We start from the raw sequence: 20,711 nt of genomic DNA on the forward strand, positions 1-20,711 counted from the left end.
CATAGAATGGTTAAAAAGCAAAACCTTGAACATCAACATATGTGAAATTAGATTTAGTTTTATTACACACAACATGGAGGCACTTGACAGCTTTGTGCAGTGGTAGGATTATTTTCAGGCTTTTTTCAGAGCATTCGATTTTCACTTCATTAAATAGATTTCTCTCCTTACTGTAGAGCCTAGACCAAAATAGCCAACGTTCACTGAACATTGTCATTCATGTGTCTACTGGCACCTCCACATTAACATACCCAAAATTGAAATAATCTTTTTTTTTTTTTTAACTATCTGTACTCCCTCAGATGTCCCCATCACCATTCACTCAGGTGCTTAAGCCAGAAACCTGAAAATTCTGTTTGATTCTTTTCTACTATCATTCCCAGCTTTGCTGTTTGATAAAATTACTCTTGACTCCTCTTGCTTCTCTTTTTATTGTCATGGACCTAGTCCAATCTCTCACCACCAGTCTATTATTTTTTAAGGCTGTTTTCCACATGTAATATGTATGTACAGCATAGTACATATAACAAAAGCATTTAGCTTAACAAATTATTGTAAAGCAATCACCCATATAATCACCACCCAGATCATAAAATAGGATATCATAAGGACCCTAGAAGTCCTTGCATGCCTTTTCCTCATCACAACGTCCTATTTCCTAGGTGTTAGCTTTTATAGTAATCACTACACTTTGCTCTACCCAAACCTGATCAATATTGATTAGTTTTGCCTGTCTCTGAGCTGTATATTCATTTAATCAAATTATTCATATTCTTTTGTGTCTTGCTTCTTTTATTCAGCATTATGTTTGTGAGATTTATTCATGCATTTATTCTAGGTTATTTATTTTTATTGCTGTGTTCTAACTTTCTATTAAATTCATTCTATTGTATGAATGCATCACTTCTGTTTGTCCGTTGTATCACTTATGGCCATTTGAGTAGTATCAAGTTTTTGCATATTACAGTGATATTATGGATATTGTGAACATTTTGGTATATATAAGCACACATTTATACAGAAATTGAATTTTTGGGTCACAGGGTAGTATATATGCATGTCAGCTTTAGTAGATAATGCCAAAAAATTTTCCAAAATGGCTGAACCAATTTACATTCAGCCTAGTTCTCATCGCTCCACTTAAATTTAGCCATTGCTATTGGTGTGTAGTATTATCTCATGATTTTATTTTGTACTTCTCTTATTATTAATGAGGTTGACCATATTTTTACAGGTTTTTTGTCTTTGGATTTTCTTTTTTGTGAAGGGCTCAAGTTTTGTGGTCAATTTTCTATTGAGTTGTTTGTCTTTTCTTTCTAGATCTGTAGTTCTTCATGATGTGCAATTTTGGATACAGACTCTTTGTTGGGTTTATGTAATGTAAATATTTTATTTCACTCTGAGGCCCTGCTTTGCACTTTCTTCCTTGTATCTTTGGATAAACAGAAGTTCTTAATTTCAATGTAGTCGAACTTATCAATCTTTTCTTTTATCTTTCCCGTTTTGTTTAAGAAATCTTCTCTACTCTAACTTAAAGATACAGTCCTAAGTTATCTTCTGAAAACCTAGTTCTCTTTTAGTTTTATAGTTCACTTGGAGTTATTTTTTATTGTTCACATATGTAGTAATAAAGAGGCTAAAATTTCTTTTACTCTATCTTGATATCTCATTATCCTAGGATCAATCATAGAAAGTTCTTCTATTCTCTGTACTATGGTTTTTTTTTTAATTTTTAATTTTTATATTGTGTGGGCACAAGTAGGTGTATATTTTCATGAGGTATCTGAGGTACTTTGATATAGACATGCAATGTGTAATAATCACATCATGGTAAATAGGGTATCCATCACTTTAAGCATTTATCCTTTCTGTTACAAACAATCCATTTATACTATTTTAATTATTTAAAAATATACAATCAAATTATTATTGACTATAGTCACCTTGTTGTGCTATAAAATACTAGGTCTTATTTATTCTATATTTTTGTACCCATTAACCATCCCTAGCTTCCCTCCATACTTCCACTATCCTTCCCAGCCTCTGGTAATCATCTTTCTACTCTATCTTCATGAATTCAATTGTTCTGATTTTTAGTTTCCACAAATAAGTGAAAATATGTGTTTATCTTTCTGTGCCTGGCTTATTTCACTTAACATAACGATCTCCATTTCCATCCATGTTGTTGCAAATGACAGGATCTCATTCTTTTTTATGACTGAATACTATTCCATTATGCATGTGTACCACATTTTCTTCATCCATTCATCTGTGATGAATACTTAGCTTTTTTCCAAATCTTGGCTATTGTGAACAGTGCTACAACAAACATAGGAATGCAGATAGCTCTTTAATATACTGATTTCCTTTTTGAGAAGTGTACTGGGTCTCACCTGAAGCCAGGATGTCTCAGAGTCTCACCAAAAGTCCATAGTATACTACCTGAGTGTTGCTGCTGGTTATCGAGGGCCCAAGGGCTATTTATTTCTATCTAGAAATGTCATCTGAGAGCTAGGGCTTGGAATAGGGGCCTTACAATTCTGCCCAATTCCGTATCCCACTGTGGCTGAGCTGCAAGACAAAGTCCTCTTTACTCTTCGCTCTCCTCTCCTCAAGCACAAGAAAGGAGTCAATTTCTTTGCTACAAGCTGTGCTGCCTGGGGTTTTGGAAAGAGTGGCACAAGCACTCTCTCTTAGCCACCCCAGCTGGTGTCTCTCTGGGTCATGTGCTACCCTAGTTCACTGGCTCTAAGCCCATCCAGCACTAAGACTTGCCTAGGAATTGTAGTCTTTGTGTTGTAGACTGCGTTTCAGGTTTATCTAGAACCCCGGAGCACTTTAGCCCACAGTGACACAGTGACACAGTGACAAGGCTTGCTGAGAAATGTTCTGGCCAGGCACAGTGACTCACATCTGTAATCCCAGCACTTTGGGAGGCCAAGGTGGGTGGATCACCTGAGGTCAGGAGTTTGAGGCCAGTCTGACCAACATGATGAAGCCCTGTCTCTACTAAAAAATACAAAAATTAGCTGGGCATGGTGGCAGGCACCTGTAATCTCAGCTACTCAGAAGGCTGTGGAAGGAGAATTTCTTGAACCTGGGAGGCAGAGGTTGCAGTGAGCTGCGATTGTGCCATTGCACTCTAGCCTGGGCAACAGAGCAAGACTCTGTTTCAAAAGAAAGAAAGAAAATAACATAAAATTATAGGCTGGGCACGGTGGCTCACATCTGTAATCCCAGTACTTTGGGAGGCCAAAGTAGGCGGATCATGAGGTCAGGAGTTCAAAACCAGCCTGCCCAAAATGGTCAAACCCCGTCTCTAATAATAATACGAAAATTAGCCAAGCATGGTGGCGCATGCCTGTAGTCCCAGCTACCTGGGAGACTGAGGCAAGAGAATTGCTTGAACCCGAGAGACAGAGGTTGCAGTGAGCTGAGATCGCGTCACTGTACTCCAGCCTGGGCAACAGAGGGAGACTCCATCTCAAAAGAAAAGAAAAAAGAAAAGAAAAAGGTTCTGAACCACTGGGATGGGCTATTCCCCTCTGGCTAGGACTAGTCCAAATGTTCCCTCCATGGGTGGGCACTGGCAGAACCCAGCATTGCTTTTCTCTAAGTGCTGTGACAGGGTCGCACTGAGTTTAATGCCAAATTCCCTAGTCACTGTGCTCTCCCTCCCCCAACTGCATGGATTCTCTCTATGTGCCACCCAGCTGCTGGCAGGCAAATGGGGAGGGTGGTGTCAGCAATTCAAGTCTGTCTTTCCTACTCTCTTCAGTGCCTCCTTCAGTAAGATAAAGCTAAAATCAGGTACTGCGGTTGCTCACCTGATTTTTGGTTCTCACGATGGTGCTGTTCCATGATTTTTGGTTCTCATGATGGTGCTTTTTCATAGTTGTTAAAATTTGGTGTTCCTGCAGGAGGGATGATTGTGGAGATTTCTATTTGTTCATCTTTCTCTGCCTCCTCCTGTACTATGTTTGTTATAACTGAAGTGTATGCATATGTATGGTTCAGTTTCTGAATTATCTATATGATTACATTGATTCGTTTATCATTGTGGCTGCATCACCCTTTTTATAGCTTCAAAATATATTTTAATCTGAAATATTTTGTCTTTATCTTCTTTCAAAAATGTCTTACTATTCTTTGCCCTTTGCATTTGTATATGCATACCAATTTTAAAATCAACTGTTAAATTCCACAAAAAATAAACAAAAATAAAGTCTTTTTAGGATTAAGATTGAGATTTCATTACGTTAATAGAGCAATTTGGGGAAAATTGAGGTTATTATCATATTAAAACCTTTAACTGCTAAATATGGCATGTTTATTTTCTAGGTCTTTAACTTTTTTTAATGCTTTTATAATTACTTTTGTAGAAGTCTAGAATGTCTCTTGTCTTCCTTATTCTTAGGCATGCTATCAAAAATTATATATATATATGTAGTACATTTTATTTTATTTTTGTTGATGTGAGAAAGACATTTACTGATTTTCATATACTAATTGCTTTTATTCAGTAATCTTTCTAGACTCTTGTGTTAATTCCAACAACTTATCTATATGTTCTTTTGGATTTGCTATATTTGCATTCATATTATTTGTGAATAATATTTGTTCTTTTACTTCTTGCTTAATCTTTATATTTTTTATTCTTTTCCCTGCCTTTCTACAATGAAAAAGGTCTCCAGGCAATGTTGATAAGAGTGCTGGCCCACTGTGATGTTGTGGATTTGTTTTTCTTTCATTCAGATTTCTCCCTTCTAGGTTTAAATGGGAACTTATTATTATTTTTTAAAACACAGACCAGTGTTATTTTATCTGTGCCAATGTATGTTATTGTTGAATACTTAGATTTGAGAACTAAGGAGTGAAAGTGGGATTCAACTGTCAGCATTTTCTGGAGTGCGATGGTGCGATCTCGGCTCACTGCAACCTCCGCCTCCTGGGTTCAAGTAATTCTCCTGCCTCAGCCTCCTGAGTAGCTGGGACTACAGGCGCATGCCACCATGCCCGGCTAATTTTGTATTTTTAGTAGAGACGGGGGTTCTCCATGTTGGCCAAGCTGGTTTCGAATTCCCGACCTCAGTCACGTGATCTTCCCGCTTCAGCCTTCCAAAGTGTTGGGATTATAGGCCAACCGCGCCCAGCCAACATTTTCTTCCCAAGCTTATGACTTTGGGCTCTACCTAGAAATCTTAGAAGAAAGCATGTTTCCACTGAAGGATACAATTCCATTGCTCTGCAAATCAAGACTGACTCAGTTTGTGGCTCTTCATGTCAATAGACCAATGCACAAAAAATTAGTCATGATTGTCCAGAAAGACAGAACCAATAGGATATATTAGGGTATTGGCTCACGTGACTATGGAGACTAATAAATCGCACAACAGGCTGTCTACAAGCTGGAGACCCTGGGTTGCCAATAATGTGGCTCAGTCAAAGTCTGAAAGCTTCAGAACCGGGAAAGTTGATGGGGTAATTCTTAGCTTAAAGTAAAGGCCTGAGAAACCAAGAGTGGGAGGGTACTGGCTTAAGTTCTGGAGGCCCAAAGCCAGAGACCCTGGGTCCTGATGTCCAAGGACAGGAGGAGAAGAGTGTGTCCCAGCTCCAGGAGAAGAGGAAGTCGTTTCTTCTGCCTTTTGGTGCTATCTGGGCCCCTAGCTGATTGGATGGTATATATTCTCATTGAGGTCAGACTTCCCACCTAGTCTACTCAGACTCACATGGCAATCTCCTCTGAAAATACCCTCACAGACATACCCCAAAATAGTGCTTACCAGTCCTCTAATTGTTCTTTAATCCTGTCAAGTTGACATCTAAAAGTGACATCACACTATGTTGGCAAACATTATTTATTATTATTATCAAGGCAAATAGCATTGCCAACACAATAGGGTTGAACAAGAGTATGCCTGGAATTCAGGACCTCTCCAGAGGTACGTCCTAATATATTCAACAGTAAAACTTTCACATTTATTGACATGCAATTATTTATTATATCTTTTGTTAAATCTCTATATGTTGTAGGTATCTACTCTTTAATATTATTAAAGGGTAATTTTTAATATTAATATTACATTTTAAATTTTTAAATATTAAATTTTTATATTATTAAAGGGTAATTTTTTACCGCATTTTTTTCTTTTTCTTTTCTCTTAATCAGTCTTGCTAGATGTTTGTTAATTTCATTTGTCTTTTTACAGAAACAGCTAGTGGTTTTGCTGGTTCTCTTTCTGAGTTCTTTTTTATTAGTCTATAATTTTTTGTTATTTCTTTACATTTCCATCCCTTTTTGAAGGGAAGAATTCTATAGTTCCATTTACCAGCTTTTTGAGTTGAATGGTAGGTTCCTTGACTTTAATTTTTCTTTTTTTATTAATTCAATAAATAATTGTTAATTAATTCAATAAAATTTCCTCCAAGTCTTGCTTTAGCTGTATTCTATATTTTTTAATTACATTTTTATTATCATTCTCTTGTATATTATGATATTCTTTATGATTTCCTCTTTAATTAAAGTATAATTTTGAGTAAGTTTTTTTTCTTCTGGCAGATATGAGACTATTTTTACTGTCTTCTTTAATCAATTTTGAATTTTGTTGTATTGTGGTTTAAAAACATATAATGTTAGTTTTTATTGAATTTATAATTGACTCATTTGAATGCTCCATGTGTACTCCTAAACAAAGTGAATTTTTAGTTTCATATAAATTTATCTGTATTTGAATTTATTACTCACATTTATATTTTTGTTTAGTTTTATCTATTGGTTTCCAGAAGGGTTATATTAAAATCTTCAACTACAATTATTGATTTAAATTCTCTTCTCCTGTAGTTCTGACTTGTTGCTCTATGTTTGGAGACTATATTGCTCCATGGGTATGTAAGCATGATATACTGATGTTTTTTGAACCAATATTTACTTTGAATATTGGTTTCTTACATTTTTTGTTCAACTTTTCTGATTTGTTTTAAATGTATAACAAGTGGTTAAAACAAAAGTTTTGATTAGATATTATGATTCAATAGCTGTAAATTTTCACAATAAAATGGCAAATAGCCATATGTGACTTTTAAATTATATTCTGAGAAGATGTTCTGTGACTCTTAAACTCCTCATTTGCTTAAGGAATATAAAAGGTTTAGGAGAGAGAAAAAAAAGAGGTTGTTAAATATACTTCTTTGGGCAGAGTTTTTGTGCTGGATTTCTTTCCCTACTCCTCACTACAAGAGGACAGGTTTGGGGTGATACTTCCCTTGCCTTGGATCTGATACTTTTTAGAGTATCAGACAACTTTGAAATGTGTTCCTTGTATTCAGAGGAGCACAGTGGACTCTGGTCTGACTCCTTTCTGAGAAATCTGAAGGGAAAGAATAGACAAATGGGATCCAATTAAACTCCATAGCTTCTGCACAGCAAAAACTATCATTAGAGTGAGCCAACAGCCAACAGAACAGGAAAACATTTTTGCAATCTACCCATCTGACAAAGGGCTAATATTCAGAATCTACAAAGAACTTAAACAAATTTACAAGAAAAAAACAAACAACCCGATCAAAAAGAGGGCGAAGGATATAAACAGATGCTTTTCAAAAGAAGACATTTATGAGGCCAACAAACATATGAAAAAAAAGTTCATCATCACTGGTCATTAGAGAAATGCAAATCAAAACCACATTGAATACCATCTCACGCTAGTTAGAATGGCAATCATCAAAAAATCTGGAGACAACAGATGCTGGAGAAGATGTGGAGAAACAGGAATATTTTTACACTGTCGGTGGGAGTGTAAATTAGTTCAACCATATGGAAGACAGTGTGGTGATTCCTCAAGGATCTAGAAATGGAAATACCATTTGACCCAGCAATCCCATTACTGGGTATATATCTAAAGGATTATAAATAGTTCTATTATAAAGACACATGCACACATATGTTCATTGTGGCACTGTTTACAATAGCAAAGACTTGGAACCAACCCAAATGTCCATTAACAATAGACTGGATAAAGAAAATGTGGCAGATATACACCATGGAATATTATGCAGCCATTAAAAAGGATAAGTTCATGTCCTTTGCAGGGACATGGACGAAGCTGGAAACCATCATTCTCAGCAAACTGATGCAAGAACAGAAAATCAAACACCACATGTTCTCACTCATAAGTGGGTGTTGAACAATAAGAACACATGGACACAGGGAGGGGAACATCATACACTGGGGCCTGATGTGGGGTGGGGAGGCTAGCAGAGTGATAGCAGGGAGAGGGGAGATTAGGGAGGGATGACATTAGGAGAAATACTTAATGTAGGTGATGGGGGAATGGATGCAGCAGATCACCATGGTATGTGTATACCTATGTAACAATCCTGCATGATCTGCACACATACGCCAGAACTTAAAGTATAATTAAAAAAAATATTTTTTAAAAAAAGGGCATATTAAGTGCTTTGATGATGGGCCTGGGAGAGAGCTTTCTCTGAGTTTGTTGACACCAAAAGTGTGCATTCCTCAGAAGAGGATCTCACAGGACAGGGAGAGAGACTGAAAGGGAGCCAGAGTGTGTTCATCTTAGGTTTTGTCTAATAAGGCCACCTATAGGTGTGGAGAGACCCAGAAATAAAAAGCCAGGAGGTACATACTCAGAGTTGAAGAAGGAGTAACAAATTATCACCTAGACTAGAGATGCAATTGTGTGGCTCATGGAAACTTCAAAAGGAAAGACCCAGCAGGCTATTTCTGAATAACCAATTAGAGCCTCCAAAGAAAAAAGAAAGCAGCTTTAAATATCTGTATGCTTATGTCATCAGAAGCCTGAGCCTTTCTAATCCTGCTTTCCTATGCCAAAAGTTGTTGATGCCAGCTAGAGGGGCAAAGTGGAGCAAAGAGTTGTAATAAAACATATTTTATACTCTGTTTTTACTGTAGGCTTTTTAGCATGAAGTAAACTTAAGCTGAGAGAAGGGAAGTTTCAAATTTTACTTAACGTCCTAATTAGCCAATTAAGAGTTAAATATTTACCTTACCTATTACCTAAGAGTGAGCAGAAAAACCATGGAACCTGCTTAAATTTCTAGGAGAAGAAGAATTTTATTACCATGACATTCATTTTTATGGTAAAATGAGAAACAAAAAATAGTTTCAGTTAGAAGTGATACCCCAAATAGCATTATTTAAGTTAAATTATGTTAAATTAAATTGATATTATTTGTTTGTTTAGTGTGTTATAGATATGTTTCTGAATGTATTGTTGGATTTCTAAAAATACAGTCTAAGAGTCTATGCTTTTTTATTGTTATGTTTAACTCATTTACAATATTGTAATTACTATGCTAATAGGACCTAATTCTGCAGTTTTATTTGGTTATTTCTGTTTACCTGTTTAAAAAATATCTCTTTGTGCCTACCAGTTTTTACCATAGAATTTGAATTTTTAACATTTTAATTAAATTTTATTTGTGATGTTAATTATAGTATTTGAAGAAGATAATCTAATTCCACACAAAATAGAAGACTCTAAACCATACCCATTAAACTGTTAATAAAATAAATTGATAAGAATATAACAGAAGTCCACTTTAGATTATAAGTGTGATTGCAGCCACAGAGACTTTTCCAGGCTTTTAGTGCATCTAGTATTCTTAGAAGCTATTTCATTCTCTGATGCAAGGACAATAAAGCTACAACTTGGGAGAAAATTAAGTCTTTGTAATAGTCCATTGTCACATTGCTATAAAGAAATACCCAAGACTGGGTCATTTTAAAAAAAAAAAGAGGTTTCACTTATTCACAGTTCTGCAGGCTGTAGAGGAAGCATAATGGCTTCTGCTTCTGGGGAGACCTCAGAAGACTTTCAATTATAGTGGAAGGCAAAGGGAGAGCAAGATGTCTCAGATGGTTAGAGCAGAAGGAAGAGAGAAATGGGGGAGGTACTATACACTTTTAAACAACCAGATATTCTGAGAACTCAATCACAAGAACAGCACTAGGGGGATGGTGCTAAACCACTAAACCATGAGAAACCATTGCCATGATCCAACTTCCTACCACCAGGCCCCACCTCCAGCATTGAGGATTACATTTCAACATGAGATTTGGGTCGAGACACAGACCCAGACAATATAAATCCAGCCCCGATCCCTCCCAAATCTCACGTCTTTCTCACATGGTAAAGTACAATCATGCCTTCCCAACAGACCCCAGAGTCACAGCTCATTTCTGCAGTAACTCAAAAATACAAAGTCCAAATTCTCATCTTAGACAAGGCTAGTTTCTTCTGCCTATTAGTCTGCGAAAAAAAAAAAAAAAGTTAGTTACTTTCAAGATACAATGGGGATATAGGCATTGGGTAAATACACCCATTCCAAAAAAGATAAATTAGCCAAAATAAAGGGACTATAGGCCCCATGCAAGTCTGAAACCCAGCAGGGAAGTCATTAAATCTTAAAGCTCCAAAATAGTCTCTTTCAACTCTATGTGTCACATCCAGGACATGCTGGTGCAAGGAGTGTGCTCCCAAAGCCTTGGGCAGCTCTGCTCATGTGGCTTTGCAAGGATCAGCCCCCACAGCTGCTCTTATGGACTGGCATTGAGTGCCTGCAGCTTTTCCTGGAGCACGGTGCAAGCTGTCAGTGGATCTACCATTCCAGAGCTTCGAGGTTGGTGGCCCTCTTCTCACAGCTCCACTAGGTAGTGCCCCACTAGCGACCCTGTGTGGGGGCTCCAACCCCACATTTCTCCTCCACATTTCCCTAGTAAAGGTTCTCCATGAGGGCTCCCCCCTACAGCAGGCTTCTGTCTGAAATCCAGGCTTTTCCAAAGATCATCTGAAATCTAGGTGGAGGCACCCATGCCTCAACTCTTGTACTTGGGAAGAGTATACCCACAGGCTTAACACTATCTGGAAGCTGCCTAGTCTTATGGCCTGCACCCTCTGAAGCAGTGGCCCAAGCTGTATCTGGGGCCCTTTGAGCCATGGCTAAAGCTGGAGTGGCTGGGATGCAGAGAGTAATGTCCCCAAGGTTGCACAGGGCAGCAGGGCTTAAAGCCTGGGCCACAAAACCATTCAGTCCTTCTAGGCCTCTGAGCCTGTGATGGGCGGGGCTGTCAAGAAGTTCTCTGAAATGTCTTGGAGACCTTTTGCCCATTGTCCTGGATATTAGCACTTGACTCCTTTTTACTTATGCAAATGTCTACAGCCTGCTTGAATTCCTCCCCTGAAAATGGGCTTTTCTTTTCTATCACATGGCCAGGCTGCAAGTTTTCCAAACTTTCATGCTTTGCTTCCCTTTTAAATATAAGTTCCAGTTTTACATTAGTTTGTTAGAAGTAGCCAGGACACATTTTGAATGTTTTGCTGCTTAGAAATTTCTTCTGCCAGATATCCTAAATCATCACTCTCAAGTTTAAAGTTCCACAGATCCCTAGGGCAGGGGCACAATGCCTCCAGGTTCTTTGCTAATGCATAACAAAAGTGACCTTTGCTCCAGTTCCCAATGTGCTCCTCATCTCCATCTGAGACCTTCTCAGCCTGGACTTCATTGTTCATATCACTATTAGCATTTTGACCACAACAGTTTAACAAGTCTCTAGGAAGTTCTGAACTTTCCCTCATCTTCCAGTCTTCTTCTGAGCCCTCTACACTCTTTCAACCTCTGCCAGTTACCTAATTCCAAAGCTGCTTCCACGTTTTCAGGTATCTTTATAGCAATGCCCCATTCCTTGGTACCAATTTTCTGTATTAGTCCATTCTGGTATTCCTAGAAAGAAATACTTGATACTGAGTAATTTACAAAGAAAAAAGGTATAATTGGCTCATGGTTCTGCAGGCTGTACGGGAAGCATAGCAGCTTCTGCTTCTGGGGAGGTCTCAGGAAACTTTCAATCATGGTGGAAGGTGAAGAGAAAGCAGGCATGTCTTGTGTGGCCAGAGCAGGAACAAAAAAAGAGCAGGGTGGGGGGTACTATACACTTTTATACAACCATATCTTATGAGAACTCACTCACTATATAGTACCAAGGGGGATAGAACTGAACCATTTATAAGAATTTCACCTCCCACCAGGCCCCACCTCCAACACTAGGGATTATAATTCAACATAAGGTTTTGTGGGGACACAAATCTAAATCCTATCAGTCTTGAATTATTGGCTTCATCACCCTTGCTACCTACAAATGGCACAAATGAAATAGCTATCACACCCTGAAAATTACTTTTAGTGTAAAAAAGGTGTCGGACTAGAGTGGAAATAGACCATGAATATACGTCTAAAAAGGTCTTCTTCAGATAAATTTGTACACACCATCAAGCAATGAGTTGCTCATTAGAATAGGAAACCAAGGTTCAATTCTCAAGAGGTCACAATTTAATTTATTCAGTATGATTTTACAAAGTGCCTACACATTATCAGCTCCCACTTGCAGCTGTTTCTAAATTAAAAAAAAAAAAAATCTTTACAGGGACCACCAATTCCTCCCAAATCTCCAACTGAAAGGACCTTTTGGGAATCAGGTTTCTTCTGTATCTCTGAAAGGGTAACACCTTAAACACACTTTAACCAGAGATTTATTGTAATATCTAACAATACTTGCATCCTAGACATACAACATAAAAGGGTACATTAAATTTTGAAGGTAGCTATGCTGCAAAATAGTTTAAAATTAAATAATCGTATAGTATTGATTTATGCTTAAAATCTAGTCTTAGGCTGGTGCAGTAGCTCATACCTGAAATCCCAGAACTTTGGGAGGCCTAGGCAGGAAGATCATGTGAGGTCAGGAGTTTGAGACCAGCCTGGCCAACATGGTGAAACCCCGTCTCTACTAAAAATACAAAAACTAGCTGAGTGTTGTGGCTCATGCCTGTAATCCCAGCTACTCGGGAGGCTGAGGCATGAGAATTGCTTGAACCCAGGAGGCTGAGGTTGCAGTGAGCCGAGATCACGCCACTGCACTCCAGCCTAGGCTAAAGAGCCAGACTCCATCTCAAAAAAAAAAAAAAAAATTCAAGTATTAGACCAAGCTAGTTTTAGACCAGCATTGACATTTTGTCATCTAGCAAAACTGATAGAATTAGTTTGATAACTGCTTTGGAGTCTGAATGTATCCTAAACGTATCACTGGAGTTGTTCACTTTAGCTGAGAAGCAGTTGTCAGGATCTATCTGCTACTTGGCTGCTATTCCAAAGCAAGTGTTATTGTTTCCTGCTGTCCACGCATGATTGACAGTGGCCTCCAAAGTCTTATTCACCTTCTGGTAAGTGGAACTGTCAAATACTGTCATTTATAGTAGTGTGATGCTGAAATTCATCGGTCTTGAAACCAACCGCAAAAAGTTGTTCTAGGTCACCTGGGACTCTGATCTCAAAATATATTTGGCATGCAGCCAGCCAGTCCTTATAACTCAGCACAGGAGCACCCTGAACGAAAGGTCTGGAGATGTCAAAATCCAGGCTGCAGCCCAGGTTGGTGTGCTCTCACTTGTACCTTCTCTTGATTCTAGCATTTTTCCCCCAGTGTTAGATGAGGAGGCTGAATCACAGGTCAGGTCAGCTTTAGTCCACATAAAAAGCTCATCTTCCCCAGTAATCACTGTGCCTAGTGTCTTGTCAGTGTTCCACTTCTCTGTAAATGTCAGACGATATTTGATCCATCTGTTCTTGGTTTCCAGACTACCTTTCACTTTGGTGGCTTCAGGATTGGCTGAGCCTGAGCTTGTAACATCCAGTCTATTCCCAGATTTTGTTTTCAAATGAAGTTTTATTAATCCTAATCTACAGCGCTTGGTGAAGACATCCCTGGTAGATTTATCAAGATTGGTGTAAATGGGAGGGACAGCCATCTTCTGCTCAGTGGCAGCCACAAGAGGCTCAGCAGGGTAAGGGGGTGGATTTTCCTATGCTGCTCTGAAGGTCATCTGTTCTTATTTCTGGTGGTAACTACTGACTTACTAAGATGAATAACAGTATTTATTTACATGTCTTCAAAACAACTTCCTCTCCACCCTTCAATCACATTACCTTTCTTGAGTTAAAGTAATAGAATTTTATTTTACTTCTTTCTGCAATGTTTTTTTCATTGCTTAAACAACAAAATTTTATTATTTATTCAAACTCACTTCCCATATCTTGTGGCCTATTTCTGCATTTATTTTTCATCTCACTATCGCACTTCCTCTAAGAGTGTTTTTAGTGATTTGTATGTGTCTGTGTATGCACACGCATAAGTGTGTGTGTATAAGATTTTCAGGGCTATAATACCAAAGAAAAAATCTTCTTTCACCTTCACAGTTAAATTAAAGTCTAGATGGATATAAAATTATAGGTTTGCCTTTTTTCTTTGAACATTTTGAAAACATTTTCCATTGACTTCTTACATTTAGTGTTATTCTTAAGAAATCTTAGGCTAGTCTCATTCTTGTGACTTACAGATAATGCTTTATACTCTTTAATATTTCAAAATTTTCCCTTGGTCTTTTATATTCCTTAATTTTACTTTAATATTTAGGCTTTTAAAACCAATTCAGTTAGAAAATTATGACATTTTTCATTGTGAAATCTTTAGTCTTTTTCTGATTTTGTAAAATGTTTCATTATTATTTTTTCCATAAGTTTTCTCCTCCCTAAAACTGTATGCAGTGCCTGAATCATAGAGATACTGACACTTCCTATGCCATAATTCGTATTTCTTAACTTGTATGCTCTCCTTCTCTGTACCTCTTCTTGGTATTTTTAAAAGAGTTATTCCTGGTCTTCCAGCTCACTATGTTTTTTTTCTTTAGTATTATTCTATGTGCTAATTGATTCATCTGTCAGATACTAATTTTGACGATTATAATTTTTATATTTATTATCTCTTGTTGGCTGTTATTTAACTTGTCCTGGTTTGGTGTGTCGAGAGAGTGTTGAGGATTAGTCTCAGGCAGAAAACCCCTAGAGCTCTATCTGGACACAATCATTCCCTAGTTGCCCAACCCACTGCAGATGGCGGTAGAGAGACAGGAATTCTCGAGAGCAGTACACTTGTGCCTATTGCTATCTGCTTCCCGCAGTGGCTGGGTTCTAATACTGCCCTAGTAATTACTCCACTACCACTGGGTGGTAGAATAATTGTTCTGCTGGGATAGGCAATGATCAGCTTGGAAAAATCTGGGGGAGAGAAAAGATCTCATCCAGAAAGCATTCTCTTACCTCTAATCTGCCTCTTCATCTCTAAGCAGCTTCTGCTTCCTTGTATTTGTTTCCCTAAGTATATATAATAGTTTTACAGGTTTTTTGATAGGCACAGGTTTGCCTCTTGTTTATATGGTATTTCCAATGTACAGTTTAATAGTAAGAGCCTGAAGCCATCTTGTCGACAAATGTAAGTTTGTTCATGAAAAGACAAAGTGCAAGTAAAACAAAATAAGTCTGTGAGCTGAGGCAGGATTAGAGGGCTTTAAAAGGCCAGTGTCTGCCCACCCAGAAAAAAATTGTGTATTTTCCGAGCAGGTGTATGTGAAAGCAGAACAGTCAGGGCCTGAGGAAGCCACCGAGCATTTGCATATCTGAGAGTTCTCAATCTCACCTGTCTGAGACAGCATCTACATGCCTCCTGAGATGGTCAGAAGGACAGTGTTATTGAACATCTGTCAGAAAGGACCAGCAGGGAAACATACCAAATTCTCCGCTGAATGAAGCTGCAAGAGAGAGAAGAATGAAAAGTGAGCACAGAGCAGTATGTCATCTCTTTTCACTCTGTAATTCTGAGGGTTTTCTTTGGTACCCTTCCATACCCTACTTCCCTGCTTTTTTTCAAATTCCTTCTCCCATATTTAATATATCCCCCAAAGCCACACCTTTCCCATCAACTCTATAACCCATGCTTTATTTTTTTTATTTTTTTTTCAACTTGAGACAGGTTTATTAATTAGTGATTTCACAGTATCCTTTCACAGGTGGAGACTCACTCCAACTATCCCCTCAACAACCTCCAAGGTGTCAGATGGGGGCCCCTACCTGCTGTCTTCTCTAGCAAGCCTTAAAAACCCCAGACACACCAGCCTGGGAACGATCTCGGTGTGGAATTTTAAGTCACCATGTCAGCACAGACACCTCTGGGGTCCCCAGAAGACCTGTGGCAGAGTTCTCTAAACTGAACCTGAAGAGGGCAAGGTTTTCAAGCAGGAACCACATAAATTCACCTAAAACTGACGCCTATAACCCTCTGTGATAAAAGAGTTCCGTTTCTTCTGTTAAAGACTGAATATCCTCTTCAAGCTGACTGCACTGTATCCGTCCAACCTGTGGAAACAAACTAAAACAAACCGGCAACATCAGTCCCATTGAGCTGACAGTACAAGCCAGTTTCCAGATCCACAATGACCCTGCGTTTGTCAGGGAAAGCTAGATCCTTCTAAAGAAGTAGCTGAAGACTTCAGGAATCACAGCTGAGGGCCCAAGCAGCACTCCCCTGGATACTGCCGTTTCTCTAATAGCCTTTTTCCCAGCAATTTTGGAATGGCCTAGGACATGGCCTTCCTTGTCCATGACTGCAATTCCCTTAGTGGTCTCAAGACTTCGGGATGTTAAGACATTCATTCCACTTACTTGTGCATGGATAGATACAGGTAAAATTCTTTTCATAAAAAAGGTATTCGAGGAAAACTTCATCTGGATAAAGTTAGGTATTAATCCAAAGAAGCTTGAAGAAGCAAAGGCTCCCACCCCTAGTAATGATCTTTCTAGTAGATGACAAGTGTAACTTCTGTTTCCATTGATGACGCTGAACGCTGTCAGGTAGGCGTAGCGGTAAACCTTAGGTAAAATCATGGACTTGATCCCTTTTGGTGGCATCATTGAAAAAAATACCGTGGGCACCATGAAAGGCAGAAACGCTGCAGGTCGAAAAAGATTGGGGATCAGGTTGCTGCTGTCGGGATGCACTGTTGAAAGACTCTGCTTCCAAGCTTCTTGTATCCTTTGGTCCTCCAAGGCAGATCTGGAAGCATCTTCATTTGTGCACAATGGTTGCCTCAAGTTTTCTATACTTTCAACTGAAATGAACACATTTGTAGGATCTAATAATTCTGTCCATTGAAGAAATCGTTGAATAAAGGATTGGCGCTCGTTGATCCAGAAGCGCACGTTGGGCTCAATGAAGTAGGCGCCGGCGTCGCTGCCTCCTAGGAGCCGCCCGGGCTGCGCTTCCTCCTCCTGCTCCGGGGACATTTTGTGCTGGTTGGAGTGGTTGTTGTTGCTGCTGCCCCCTATGCTTTATTTTACCTCACAAGGAAGTTTCCAACATTTGCACTGGCCATTACCAAGAGCTCTTCATTTTTCAGATGTTCAGCATCTCCAGTATTTATTACTTTCACTGCAGCTTCCACATCCTCAGGGAACTTGTATAATTTAAGGCATAAAGACTTAGGTTACAAAATCAATGTACATAAATTAGTAGCACTGCTATAAACAACAACCACCAAGCTGAGAATCAAATAAAAAATGGAATCCCTTTTACAATAGCTATAAAAACAAACAGCAATAACAACAAACATGAGTAATATGCTTAACCAAGGAGGTGGAAGATTTCTGCAAGGAGAACTACAAAATCCTGCTGAAAGAAATCATAGATAGCACAAATAAATGGAAATACATCCCATGTTCATGGATTGGAAGAATGGTTATTTTCACAATTTTGTGATTGCCCAAAGCCATCTACAGATTTCATGCAATTTTTATCAAAATATCAGCACCGGGGGATCGATCCAAGATGGCCACTTAAGAGGAAGTCGGGATTGCAGCTCCGAGAGAAGGCGCAGAGGGTGAGTGGACGCCGCATTTCCAGACGGACTTTTACTGCCCACAGACCAGGAGATTCACAGGAGGAAAAGCACCACGGGTCTCCAGCGCCGCTGGTTTGAGCGGAGTGGCCGCTCAGCCTATGCCCTGGAGCGGGGGGGCAGTGGCTTCTTGCGCAGAGCGAGAGAGACAGAGTTCCCTCTGAGCCAGAAAGGGGAGCTGAAGCAGGGAGCCAAGCCAGGAGACCCCCGGGCAAGGGAGTGCCACGAATCTCAGAGCCGCTGCTTCGGCTGACGCAGCGGCACACAGGGCAGCGGATTTTAATTGCACGGAGAAGCTCCCCGCATTCCCAGCGCCGCTGGTTGGACCGGAGCAGCCGCTCGGCCTGCACGGGGGGGCGAGGAGCAGCGGCTCCTTGAACAAAGTGAACGAGACTGTGTCCCCTCTGGGCCAGCAAGGGGAACTGTGGCAAGGAGGCAAGCCAAGAGATTACAGGACAAAGAGGGCCCCTCTAGAAACACGGCTGAACCTGGGACGGTTCAGCTCTGTGGGGGAGGGGCGTCCTCCATCGGGAAACACCCTGCAGTTCCCGGGGCAATTTTCCGTAACCAAGACAACCCGCCACTACAGAGACTCTGTCACTACAGGGGCGGGCCAGCATAGCGGAAGCAGTTCTAACTACACCCACAGGACTGCTGGGAAGCTCACACGGAAGCTGGGCGGAGCCCACAGCAGCTCAGCGAAGCCTCTGCAGGCTGAGTGTGACTAGACTGCCACCTTGTGGGCAGGGAAAACGGTAGCAACACAGCTGAAAAACATAAAGTGCTAAACCCCTGGGCCAGAACACCTGGGGAGAAGAAAAGGGGGTTTATGAGTTCAGCTGCTGCAGACTTAAAATTACCAAAATCAGAAAGACAGCAACTACAAAGTCAATAGGCGGATAAATCCACAAAGATGGGAAGAAACCAGCGCAAAAAGGATGAAAACACCCAAAACCAGAACACCTCTCCCCCTACAAGGCAGCATAACTCCTCACCAGCACGGGAACAAGACTGGACGGAGAATGAGTGTGATGAAATGACAGAATCAGCTTTCAGAAAATGGATAATAAGAAACTTCTGTGAGCTAAAAGAACATGTTCTAACCCAATGCAAAGAAACTAAGAACCTTGAAAAAAGACTTGACGAAATGCTAATGAGAATGGACAACTTAGAGAGGAATATGAATGAATTGATGGAGCTGAAAAACACAACACGAGAACTTCGCGAAGCATGTACAAGTTTCAACAGCAGAATTGACCAAGCAGAAGAAAGGATATCAGAAGTTGAAGATCAACTCAATGAAATAAAACGAGAAGGGAAGATTAGAGAAAACAAGGTAAAAAGGAATGAACAGAGTCAACAAGAAATATGGGACTACGTGAAAAGACCTAATCTACGTTTGATAGGTGTACCTGAATGTGACGAAGAGAATGCATCCAAGCTGGAAAATACTCTTCAGGATATTATCCAGGAAAACTTCCCCAACCTAGCAAGGCAGGCCAATATTCAAGTCCAGGAAATACAGAGAACACCACAAAGATATTCCTCTAGAAGAGCAACCCCAAGGCACATAATCATCAGATTCACCAGGGTTGAAATGAAGGAGAAAATACTAAGGGCAGCCAGAGAGAAAGGTCGGGTTACCCACAAAGGGAAACCCATCAGACTCACAGCAGATCTCTCAGCAGAAACCCTACAGGCCAGAAGAGAGTGGGGGCCGATATTCAACATCCTTAAAGAAAAGAACTTTCAACCCAGAATTTCATATCCAGCCAAACTAAGCTTCATAAGTGAAGGAAAAATAAAATCCTTTGTGAACAAGCAAGTACTCACAGATTTCATCACCACCAGACCAGCTTTACAAGAGCTCCTGAAGGAGACACTACACATAGAAAAAAACAACCAGCACCAGCCACTCCAAAAACGCACGAAATGGTAAAGAGCAGCAACACAATGAAGAATCTCCATCAACCAATGGGCAAAACAGCCAGCTAGCATCAAAATGACAGGACCAAACTCACACATAACAATATTAACCCTAAATGTAAATGGACTAAATGCCCCAATCAAAAGACACAGACTGGCAAATTGGATAAAAAGCCAAAACCCATCAGTGTGCTGTATCCAGGAAACCCACCTCACATGCAAGGATACACAAAGGCTCAAAATAAAGGGATGGAGGAAGATTTACCAAGCAAATGGAGAGCAAAAAAAAGCAGGAGTTGCAATTCTCATCTCTGATAAAATAGACTTTAAAGCAACAAAGATCAAAAGAGACAAAGAAGGACATTACATAATGGTAAAAGGATCAATACAACAAGAAGAGCTAACGATCCTAAATATATATGCACCTAATACAGGAGCACCCAGATACATAAGGCAAGTTCTTAAAGACTTACAAAGAGACATAGACTCCCACACATTAATACTGGGAGACTTCAACACACCGTTGTCAATATTAGACAGATCAACGAGACAGAAAATTAATAAGGATATCCAGGACTTGAACTCAGACCTGGAACAAGCAAACCTAATAGATATTTACAGAACTCTCCAGCCCAAATCCAGAGAATATACATTCTTCTCAGCACCACATCACACCTACTCTAAAATTGACCACATAAATGGAAGTAAATCACTCCTCAGCAAATGCAAAAGAACGGAAACCATAACAAACAGTCTCTCAGACCACAGTGCAATCAAGTTAGAACTCAGAATTCAGAAGCCAACCCAGAACCGCACATCCTCATGGAAATTGAACAACTTTCTCCTGAATGTTGACTGGATAAACACTGAAATGAAGGCAGAAATAAAGATGTTCTTCGAAACCAACGAGAATGAAGACACCACATACCAGAATCTCTGGGACACATTTAAAGCAGTCTC

The 20,711-nt window shown here is 39.6% G+C and overlaps 1 protein-coding gene across 1 annotated transcript; it reads right to left on the reverse strand.

The window, feature by feature from the left end:
* Positions 1-15,541: 15,541 nt before the first annotated feature.
* Positions 15,542-17,505, reverse strand: LOC110567570 (sideroflexin-4-like). Its single transcript, XM_064370383.1, is given in 2 exon segments — positions 15,542-15,683; positions 16,188-17,505. A coding segment is annotated over 1 exon segment (1,014 nt). The 5' UTR covers positions 17,215-17,505; the 3' UTR covers positions 15,542-15,683; positions 16,188-16,200.
* Positions 17,506-20,711: the final 3,206 nt, after the last annotated feature.

Source organism: Aotus nancymaae, unplaced genomic scaffold, assembly GCF_030222135.1.
Source record: "Aotus nancymaae isolate 86718 unplaced genomic scaffold, 86718_ANA_hifiasm-v0.15.2.pri h1tg000108l, whole genome shotgun sequence".
NCBI classification, from domain to species: Eukaryota; Metazoa; Chordata; class Mammalia; order Primates; family Aotidae; genus Aotus; species Aotus nancymaae.